At 34.1% G+C, this 12,185-nt stretch overlaps 1 protein-coding gene across 1 annotated transcript in view; it reads right to left on the minus strand.

Moving 5' to 3' along the window:
* Positions 1-12,185, minus strand: part of LOC140232047 (uncharacterized) — a 123,573-nt gene that overhangs the window by 46,287 nt on the left and 65,101 nt on the right. The window contains exons 3-5 of the mRNA XM_072312202.1: positions 6,390-6,655; positions 3,128-3,210; positions 2,085-2,174 (exon numbers count right to left, since the gene is read on the minus strand). Coding sequence (XP_072168303.1) covers positions 2,085-2,174; positions 3,128-3,210; positions 6,390-6,655 — 439 coding nt within the window. The remainder of the gene's footprint in view (positions 1-2,084; positions 2,175-3,127; positions 3,211-6,389; positions 6,656-12,185) is intronic.

Below are 12,185 nucleotides of genomic sequence, written 5' to 3' on the forward strand. Positions count from 1 at the left end.
TCAGGGACATCATTAAACTTCAACACCTACAGCATTCATGTTTACCTGTGATTCAAACTAATTCTTTTGTCATCCATGTACTCTGTTCACAGCATCACTCAAGTCAACCCTTGTGATGTGTTTTGTTGGTACTACCTTAGTAAAAAGTTCTCATGACTAAAGTTATAAAGAAGTACTTCAGATATGATGCCTATTATACCATAATATATAATTATACTATGATATAATATCCCAGGATATCGTACTGGAATAGGATTGTGTCTACCCCCTTGTAATATCTTTGCACTTATGAATGAGAACAAGGTATGCAAGACTTGAATTTATGTAGCTTAAAGGAAGACCACATCAATTTGATCAGCTTCTGTATGTAGTTCATCTAATATGGACTGTAAAAGGCATTTACACCATCTAATGCATACACTGAATTTGTCACAGTGGTTTTACTTTACATGAATTTTGCTAATAGGCTCTCAATCATAATAATCACAACATACAAAAATTTTGATAAAACTGAAAACAAAAATTTTTCCCACACGCACTGTCCCAGGCCCAGCACAGCAGCATTACAATATGAAGTGACTACCAGTAGTAGTGCACTGATGCCATAGACACATCAATAGCAGTCCCTGGAATAGTCTAATATGCTAGTAGTACTGGATACTATAAAAGTGGATATTTTTGCGCGACTTATTTTTCGCGCTTGGTCGGGTAAGAAGAGTTTCGCGTGTTTTTCAAGACATTACGCACAGGAACATATGGCAGGCAAAAATATTTGTGTGCTTTTATTTTCGTGCTAGTTTCTGGTTGCGCGAAATGTGCAAAAAATTTCAACTCCGTAAAAATTTCCACTTACAGTAGCTCATTTCAAAAATGGTTGAACAAAACTAATTTGTTTGAGAAGTTACACTTCCTTCTTATCATTTGTGTTGTTTTTTTTTTTGCAATTATCATGATGAGAACACCACAAAGCATAAAATTAACAACTCACAAATGTCTTATCAACTGTCATTACATCTCAGTATATGATATTTTTCTTGAGTCTACATGTATTGACAATTGGACATAAAATCATCAACTATTATTTTAGTGCAAATCATATTCACATAATATCTATAAAAGTAAAATACACAGTATTTGCACTTGTCACTGCTTGCCATGCAGTCTATAAAAAAGAATGAAAAGAATATTTGTACAGTTAAATTTATTTTATTTTCTAATGTGGAGGTAGGATGAATTTGATTTACTAGATGCTGATTTAATCTTCCGTTGAATATTACTGACAATAGATGAGATTCAAAGTGATCTTCACGGTGACATATGAGTAGTGATTAAATTTGGCATATTGATACAAACTATCTAAATTAATGAATCATTGTGTTGAGTTATTTTTATTGCAACTGACTGACATATTGCCCTTCATCGATGTAAATAATCACCAATTATTCAGTGTTTTAGTACTGGCCATGATAGAAAATCATGGGCATATATATTCATTAGTTTAGATCCAACCCGAGTATGTATACCCATGATTTTTTTTATCATGGCTACTACTTCAACACTGAATAATTGGTGCATATTTATGTCAATGAAGAGCACATGGTCAATCAGTTGCAATAATACAAACAAATTACCTCCGCCAAGGAAGTTATGTTGTTTTGTTTTTTTTTCAGTGTTGGCTTGTTGGTTTGTTTACCTGTTTACAAATAACTCAAAAAGTTGTGAACGGATTGGGATAAAACTTTCGGGGAAAAGTTATTGATACAAAAAAACAGGTCATTAAATTCTGGTAGTAATGCAGAAATTTATTTGAAGTTTTGAAGAATTTTGTATATTTTGCCATATAGGGTCAGTGCACTTGGGAGTTCAAGCTGCGCGTATTTGAGCTTTGCATATTACGCATATTAAAGTGCGTGCTCTGCGAGAGGAGCCATGCAGCATAAGGCTGATGAAGTAAACACTTCTTAGCTTGTTTCTTTTTTTAAAGCTATCATTGGGAAATTGGGCGATTTTTATCATGCATGTATGGGGAGAAAGGAGCTTCTTGGCAGAGGTCTGCACTCTTGGAGTGCTTTTCTAGTTCTTACCTGTGAAAGTCCCAAATAGATTGACACTGTCTCTGAGATGTAAAGAAAGCGACCGTCTCTGAACAACACAAACAGAAAGCCATCAAGACTCTGCAATATTCAGAAATGAAGAAATAATGTTATTTACATAGGGAAACAATCAATTCCTTATCATTTAAACACTCTACTATAATTCAGTCAGATAATTGTTTATTCTGCTATCCTGAACAGCTCTAAATCAACATATCTTTTTATTCTGTTATCAGTCTATTGTATGTACATGTAATTTTAGTTATGTTTGAATGTACCATGAGTATGTCTTATCATTTTAAAGAATGACTGTATTTCATTTGTGATGTGTTCAATGCAGAAAGTTCTGAATAAATTTCAATTTCAATTTAGACCAGACAGAGATAGTTTGGAACTGTTACCTTCAAGAAATTGATTTGCTAACTGCTGCTGTTGAGTAAATACACCACTGCAGGGGCCAACAAATACCTCAAATGCCCAAATTTCCATTATTTACGCAAAACTCAAACTAATCAAACTAATTCTAATTAAAATTTTTCAAATCATGGATATAAATCTAACTGCATCCACTTGATTTTGATATGAGATAAAATGATGATTACAGGAGGTAAAAATTATTTGTTGCTTAAGAGAAAAAAAAAATGACTAATGAATGTGCAGAATCATTGTAGCACAACCTCATTGTTTTCTGTAGATGACTAGAACATATATCATATTCACAAAAGAGACAGATGTAATGATTCTGTGGAACAGACAAGAAAGATAAGGCAATCATGTTTGTCAATGTGAATGTGCATTATATTATTGACTCTGCAAATCTGGAGTTCTTATTGACTTTAGGTTTGCTATAAGATTTATAATCACCGAGTTGCAAGAGATAATATTTTTTTTTTTTTTTTTAATAAATCAATTGCAGCATGTTTGAAATACCAGCATTGGATGTTATTCACTTGTCACCCAATTGGACTTCATCTAGCCTCCACACAATTCTTGTCACTCTATCTCTGTACCTGCCAAAATGTCCCTTTACTCACCTGTAATATGTGGCTACCGAGGTGGTGTTCATAGACTTCTCTGGCAATGGCATTAACCCCTGACTGGACATGAGCGTAGCGTCCTATAAGAAGAAGATAAAAAACTAATTTAGTAAGATTTTGTATACAGTTGTAGAAAGCAGAACAATAATGAGATAAACTAAGGAATTATTTGAAAGGAGGCAGGGTTTTTAAGGAGTTGAACTGGAGAAAATGTTGGAAGGATAAGATTGCTCTGAACTTTAATACTCCTTTTTTTGGACAGTTGACTTTTTATTCCAGTCATTATAGGTAACAAAGGCAATAGTACTTGAAACACATTAAAAACAATAATGGTTCCTTCACTGAAATGGAAATTCATGGAAGTTCTTTTACTGAAATGGAAATTCATGACAGTATACTAAAAATGCAGTAAAAAAAAAAACACATTGAATATAATCAAGTAGTCTTTTACTTTTTTGTTTCAAGTTGTTTTGATATCTAATTTGAATCTACTTGTACAATCGAGTATTATTCGAAAACCAAGAACTCTGTCTTGTTCGATTTAATGAAATATATACTCCTTTATTTGATGATTTAATGAAATACATACTTTTTCAAGTGAAAATAAAGTTCTTGTCAAATCGCTGTATTGTTAAACCTTCTTTCGGGACTGTACATTGTAGTGATTTAAGATATTCTTGTACAAATGTGTAAGATCACACAAAATCCACTCTCAATACAAAATTTCTTTCAACTCTCCTTTAAAGGTATTGTTTACCTTTGTGATTTTCAAAAATTTTCAAGATAATGCATATGTGTAGGTCTGTTGTACCACTAAACATCCATTTCATATGAAATCTTCACAATAGAGCCTAAAATTTAAGGAGATATCTGTATTTTTCTCAATAAACCGTAACTGTAGCCGGTTTAGTCTGGAAACATTTTTATTATAACTATTGTTCACATTTTGTCTATTTAACAATACTTACAATACTACAAATTTTTACAGTGGTTATTTCTATCCCTAACTCACATTTTAGAACTATTTTAAAGCACTAATGCTGGGTTTTTGTTTCATCTGCAAATGGTAAATTATGCCTTTAAAAGAGTTGTTTTACTGAAGTGAGCTTCAAACAGTGTGAGTGAAAAGGCACTGACAGAGGTGTTAATCTAATCAGTAGGCTCATATCCTAGTCCATTATCCCTCACCACTCCATTCAGGGAGGGCGGTAGACTCCCTGTCTAAGGCACAGCGAATAAGAAACTCAAGTGTTTCTGTAATTAACAATGTAAGAGATGTAGATTCCATACGCCAACTGCTGAATGAGTGAGTTAGGAATGTCTGAATGTAGTCCCTGCTTCTGGAGACTTCAGACTAATGAAATGTCACACACAGGTGGTAGACAGATTATCTTTTCATTCTTGCCTTTGTCTATCACTACAAGGTGCATGAACTAAAGTCTCCTTGTTTCAATTTCAGACGCTGGTTCACACTTATATATTATATGTCGAGTGTTCATCTAATTGTGCACTTTGCAATATTCTCTTCTCATTCTGTGTGATAATATGTCAGCAAGGATGTCTTCTTGGAAACATGATTGATGCTGAAATAATGAGTAATCAAAGGTGTCTTTCACCATGTGTCACACTTAGACAGTATTTATAGGTACATTATGCCATAAACATATGTCATACTGAATACCAAAAATGGGGAAATAATGGGTAATTTTGGATATTGTGGTGGCAAAAGCACTTCCTTCAAGCATCAAACCACAGTAATGACCTTTGACCTGTACTTGATCATGGAATGTAAGCCACATCTTCTGAGTATGATGGCCTGTATAGTCTGATTGGTAGTCTCCACATTTTCACTTCAATCTTCCTGTAAGTCAGTTTCACTGAAGACAAATGGCTTCATATCAATTTCAAATTTATTCTACATTCTCAAAAATCCAATTCTGAAATAAAAAATTGCAAATATACTATTGCTTTCAATGAAGTGGTCATATGAAAACATATCAAGTTTAATGTTTAATTTACATTTTCTTGTTAATAGGAAAAGCAGATGTCAATTATATATGATGTTTAATTTCAGAATCTTACTAGAAATTGATGGAAAATTAAAAAGAATGAACGACATGAAAGAAATTATACAGGTCCTCCATATTCATGGATAGACATGGCAGGATACAAATAAGTAAATTTGATTGATTGATTGATTGATTGATTGATTGATTGATTGATTGATTGATTGATTGATTGATTGATTGATTGGTTAGTTGATTGATTGATTGATTGATTTGATATCATTGATATGATATGATTTGATTTGATGGTTTCATATAGTGGCACAAAGTGTCAAGGCTAAAAATATTCATGCTCTTTTAGTGTCTGTACAGTTTTTGCACTGAAGCTTATGTTATTGTATGTTTTAGTTGAAACTACATAAAGCTCCATCAATACTGTTATCCTGTTATGCTTACAATATAAATGAGCATTAATATAACAATAATGATAATGATAATAATAATAATGATATTAATAATAATAATAATTATGATAATAATGATGACAATCATAAAGACGATGTTGATCACATTCATATAACTCCTTTCAGTTGTTCATGTTGCCTATTAATTATAATATACAATTACCTACTGATTACATAATATATTTTTCTATTCATAATTGTAATTCTATCTGAAAGAAAAACATTGGTTATCAGCACAAAATGACAAAAAAAGAAATGATAATAATAATCTGGCAATGTAATAAAAGCAATGATTATTATCAAACTTACAACTGCATGGTGATATCAAAGATTAAAGAAGGTTTTCATACATCAAGACAGATGCCAACAACTTACAAACAATGTCCCTAGGGACCCTCATTGTTTCTAAGTTTACCATTTCACTGTTTTCTTAATTTGTTGGCAATGAAGTGAAATCAACTTGAACTTGAACCAGGATAAATTGACACCACAGCAAGTAAGAAAAGCAAGAAAAGAAAATATGTGTAGAAAATGAAAATTATAACATCATACTATGATGTTATAATTTCTATTCCATAATGTTATTATCACAACTGTTTGAAAGAAAGGAACAGAAATTGTCAGATTATTTTGATACATGATCTCAGATGAAGAGAGACAATTACTGCTGACAGCCAAAAGAGAATTCACATTCATTCTTTAATTATTCCTATTTCTGCTTGGGTGGAGAAGAAATGAAATGTAAGTGTATCAAACTTGATTGAGTGATGTCTCAATTGTAATATTCACCTTGAAGTACTGGGAGGTGTCTGGAAGAATTGGTAGGGGTGGGGACAGTGTCTGGGTAATTGTGCCACGGTGGGTCACCCTGGATACAAAAGTGGCGCATGTGAAGGTAGCTGATGGTCAGTCGGATTATCGAGGCCTTGTCGAGCTGACTTGTGATAGCTGCTGGGAGGGGTAGCAGCTTGGCCAGCTCGTAGAACTCATAGTTCTCCTTACCGCGGCGCGACCGGGCAGCGTCCCGTGAGCGCTCTTTACGGATAGCAGCAATTCTGTGGGCATGATAGGGTGGCACATAAAAAGAACAAAAATCTGTTAGTCGCTGCTACTGGTAGAATGGCAGGGTTATGACTATTAAGATTATGGGTGGTATACAATTCATGAACCTATGAACATATCACAGGTTTGTTGTGCTTGCTACAGAGTCACTTAAGAATGAGTGTTTGTGCATAACTGCACATCTCATATGTGATAATGTGACAAGATTGAAGGTAATTTGTAAAAGAAGAGCTCTTTTTTTCACAAGTACTGCAGCCTTACATAACAAAATCAGACATAAATACATATATGATTGATTACATTTGTTGTATAAGTTCAGAACTGTCAATCAACAGACAACAGAAGCTGTGTCTTTTACTATTTATGACCACATCACACTGGTCAAAATGATGAGGTTTTTTTGGGAAAAAAATGACACTTTTCAAAAATTGTCAGCATCCCACAGAGCAATTGTAAAAGCCGCAATGAGATGCAAATACTGCTACACTATCTGGTTCTGCCGTCAAAGGGCCCCCCAGACGCGACCCGCTCTCAAGTAGTCGGCCCCTTCATTTGGAATGCAATGAGGAGAATAGGTCCCTACAGACTTAACACTCCTTTATCGCCCAGTCTCATTATATTTCTTCTCATTTGAACTCTACCATATCTAGAGAAGAAATGAGCAGGCAGCAAAAAGACAGGAATAAGACGGAAACCTGGCACTCCTTTACCAGAAGTCGCCCGCTTCCAATCGTCATAGCGATGGAGAGGGGATGGGGGAGCTCGAGCAACGGCCCTTCTGCTGCTCCCAGGTGTACTTCAGTGCTTTAACCCATAAAAGAGGCTTCCCTTCTTCTTTCCTTTGTAGGACAGACTTGTCAGCTATATCCTTCCCTAAGTTAGCAACTTCTTCCCAGCGAAGTCTGTTTCTTCTTCTCCATCTTCACAAAAAGACTCCATGGAGCTCTGCGAGGAATATTTTCATGTAGGAGCTCATTTTTTTTCCCCTCAAAGGAGGCTGCATTAATACAGCCTCTCTTAAATTACAAAGGAATTGGTTGCTTTAAAGACTGTCCTTTGTGATCTTATTCCTACCACAGATGTAGTACAACACATCCTTTTCTAAGAACATTTAAAAACATGAAAACCTGCAAACAATTTCATTCCAGGCGGATTATTATTTCCGATATAGAAGCACAATTTCATGTATTCCATGTATCATGTATTTCAAACAAATAGGACAAGATTTTACACTCTTTAAGATGTTACACAAGCATTTTCCCATTTTCTTCTATCCTAAAAAGATATTCACATCCCAAAATAAGCAACACAGAAATGAGTTTTGACATGCTTACTTTAAAAAAAATACTTCTGCATGCCACTGTCAGTGCACAGGTATGACACAAAAACAAGGGGAAATCCAAAAGCGTTTATGTCAAGGACACATATTTATAATAAAAAGATGCTACCATAGTGTCCAGCATCACAATTGATTGCTCAAAGTATTTGAAGGCACAAACATTCATACATTTATTTTCACAAATCAAAAAAGTATGAATGTCATGATACTTCATTCCCTGATGACATTGCATCCCTGAAATCTTCCAAGTTTTTCTCAAGTATCCCATTGACATAAAGATTTGAATAAAGTACAACCAATTTTCTCTTACGCTAAATCATAAAAGTTTTCAGTCATCATTTAGCTGTATTTATCTTTAAATGTAATAATTTCATATTTGACTAGATATTGCTCAAAAAGTGATTACTAAATTACCAATGGTGACCAATGGTGACCAAATATTCCCTGTGAAATGCACGGCACTTAAGAATATTATACTTCATTTGACACTAGAATTTCATCTCCTGAAAGTTTTAATATGAACAGAAAATGATGTTCATTCTTTACTTAAGATACTCTAACACTCAGTATGATTTCATATGGGAAAAACAACTTCGATTTGCAATTTTCATACACAAAAAAAGAAATTAATACATGTGGATAAATCTATAATTGCCTTTCATTATGAGGGAAATTAAGCTTATTCATGGCTACATACACTGCAGAATCACCACTCATTTTACAAGACAAAATCCTTCTTTTATGGAATACCAACTGTATAATCATATGCCCTGAATTCTGATCAATATTATTGACAGCACATTTTCCTTCTTTGTACAAATACATTACTGTAACATATGAACTGACATCATTTCACAATAACATTTGATATAAAGAAAGCACACACTGTTAGACTTGTATATCCCCAAGACAAAGAAATGAATACATTGTAAAATGGATTGTAATGGTAATAATTCATTCGGCGTAGTACGCAACTTGGTTATGAATCAAAGAATGTTCTCTTTTTTTTTTTTGTAGATTCTCAAGACCAAAACTTTTTTTTAAGGTATCCTTCTCTGTCTCACAAACAAATATTTATTCATGAAGGTTTTCACATAGGCATATGAATTTATTCTGTACAGGCCAAACCAGGACCAAGAAATATCCACTGAATCATGATTTGATGGGGCAAAAGTATGTAACCATCTGCGGGTGCAATACAAACAGTATGTTTTGCAATATTTTTTCTCAAAGGATTAATATTCTGGCCCGCTTTGAAAACAAAATAATATATGTCACAAGAAAATTGAAGGTTATCAAGTAATACTGCTCAAATAAAATGAAAGGTGTAGAGTTTATGTAACAAAGTACAGAGCAACCTGTGTGTTGAACTTTCCTGGCCCTTCCTCCATCGTCTTCCAATATCTGACAAATCTAAATCGCAATTTCTCCAAGTCCAGAAACTGTTGAGGAGAATGAATCAAGGAGGTTGCTCCTAAGACAATAGTCAAACAAATTGAACTATATACCAGAAATCTTAATCAATGTTTTCACAAATTTATGCAAACATTAACCTTTGCCTTTGAAATGGGGTTATTAATATAATTTCCTAGTCAATGAATAAAACCATCCCGAGGAGGACTTTAATACTTTCAGCCAAATTAGCCTGCATATTTATAGGCTTTGTGTTGCCATGCTTCATACATTTAATCTTATGTTTGAACAATGCCGATGCCCAGGAATCCAGAATCAATGAGAGAGCAATGGCTGGTATCGGGGGGAAAGGGTGTTTGATGCCTATACATGCTTACATGCCTACACATGGCATGCAGGGAGGGAAAAAAAATCTCAAAGAGTGGTGGAGATACAGATCCCTCCTACTTTACCTCATTGAGAGGATGAAATACTTAATTTGGAAGATTTGCCAAGAAATGTCACATGTTCTTTTCTGTGCCTCCTTCTCCCGACTTCATCCAATAGTACCAGGTGCACTTTCCCTTAAGATGTTGTCCTTTCTTTCATTTTCTGCGTCTCTTCTGAATCTCTCCTCAAGAAAGAACCTTTCCATTTCTCTCTTCCCCTCACTTCGACCGGTGTCTGGTCGAAGCTATTCACCAGAATTACACACAATTGCTGAGTCACTAGAGGAGTGCTGTAGCCTTGCTGCGGAGATTGGGACAAGACAATTGCCGGGGTGTATCTGGGTATAATAGGGCGGGATAAATGACGGATCTTAAGATCCTTTCTAACCCAGGCTAGGATTGCTCTTTGATCATTAGACCAGCATCTTTTGCCCTACCTTATTGATGCTACTCGATAACAAGATGCTTAGAGTATCTTCTCCACATACTTCTTCATCTGTTAAATTCTAAAATTGCTGACTCAGTCAACCAACCTGACTGAATCTACATCTGTTTTATAGTACAAAGTAAAAAATAAAAAAAAAAAAAAACATTACACAGGTATTGGCATTTGTGAAATTTGATAGACTGGATGTCACAAGTATTTGTAAAATCTTAACATTGTTAGTTAATTGATAAGAACAATGAAAATATACACATAATTTCAGCCACCTCATATTCTTAGGCGTCATTACTCAGTGACAATAACAAACTTGAAAAAACACATGGAATGATGTCCATAATGTATTCATGTGAATGATGACTTGAATGGTGCACAAATTTGATTGATCATAGGATTCATTCCAATTTCACCATCTGCTTCTATCAAATGCACAAGGCACAATTTAAAGGCTGTTCAAGAGATTATCTCACTCACATGATACTTACTATCAATGTCCCTCAAAGGGTGTGAACGAAAACCCTGAAATCCCTGCATTATATTCCAATCTAAGTGCAAGGCCATCATTAGTTCATTTGGAGGTTTATCTTTAATTATCCCTGAATCTTGGAGATTTAGATAATCTGAATCAAAGACAGTAATGCATGAGACAATGATACATAGATACACTCACTTAAGATCTGATGTCTATTCCATTTTAACATTTTGCAATTAAAATGTGTTGAAAATTTGTACTAATAACAATTATAGCCTTAGTTTGGTGAATGTTTTTTACACAATTTTTCACAAAATTCAAAATTTGTCTACAGTATTGTTTTTATTGTTGGCACTATACTCTTTCAGAGGCCTGTTTCATTATATTTGTTTTAGCATCACCAAGTGTAACACATACTTTGAAGAGGGCCACGTACGATGTGGCATTATGGCCATGGATGTCAGCGCCAGACAAGATTTGAACTTGGGGCCTCCTATTTTGAGGTCTAGGGATTACTAAGCATATGCCACAATTTTTCCTGTGCAGTGAATCCATTTAATGACAACATAGAATTAACAATATATAGTCTTATTCACCACTGAAGTTTTTATCTATGATAGTATGTACAGTCATAGGCATTGATACGATTCATTAATCGTCATGAAAGCTAGATAAAGTCAACAAGCATCAGCTTTCTTAACTTCATGTGTTTGGATTCTTTAAATCATATAAACTTAACTAAGCTGTATATCGTGTCTATAACTTTATTTGTCAAATACTACCACAGAAACAGTGAAAAAACTCGCCACCAACTACATGTATCAATAGTATTGAAAAAAAAAATATGACTTTAAAATTCAGATGCAGTCAAGCATAAGGGAGGAAAATTGCAAAGGCAGAAAAAGTACACATGTGAGCAATGTTTTTAATTGCATCAATACCATGAGGCAATTATCATCACAACACATGCACACAGACATTCATTTTTCACCTGCACAAGAACTTGTTAAAAGGTATAACCTGGGATTTATTTTGAGTATATTCCCTGCAATTTAATGTGATACAACCTATGCTAATTTCTAACTCACTGCTCAATTTTCTGACAAATTCCAAAAAGTATGTTTCTGAGGGTTTTTTTTTTTTCAATTCATAACATCTTGATACTCTTGAATTAAACTCCAAATTCTCATAGCTTTTTACCTACATCAACCCATTTTGGATTTTATCAAGCTCTTCAAATTCATCAGGATGACAAGGTGGTAGGTAGGTTATGTATGCATATCAACATTTTCAACCTTGCATTGTTAGAAATCATGATTCACATAATTTGTGTGTATTTCTTCAAAAATATTCTTCCATTCTTTGCATGAACACAAACAAGACATAATACCCTAAATTGAAATATTGAACATAATATTAACTTAGCACA

This window comes from Diadema setosum, chromosome 1, assembly GCF_964275005.1.
Source record: "Diadema setosum chromosome 1, eeDiaSeto1, whole genome shotgun sequence".
Lineage (NCBI taxonomy): Eukaryota > Metazoa > Echinodermata > Echinoidea > Diadematoida > Diadematidae > Diadema > Diadema setosum.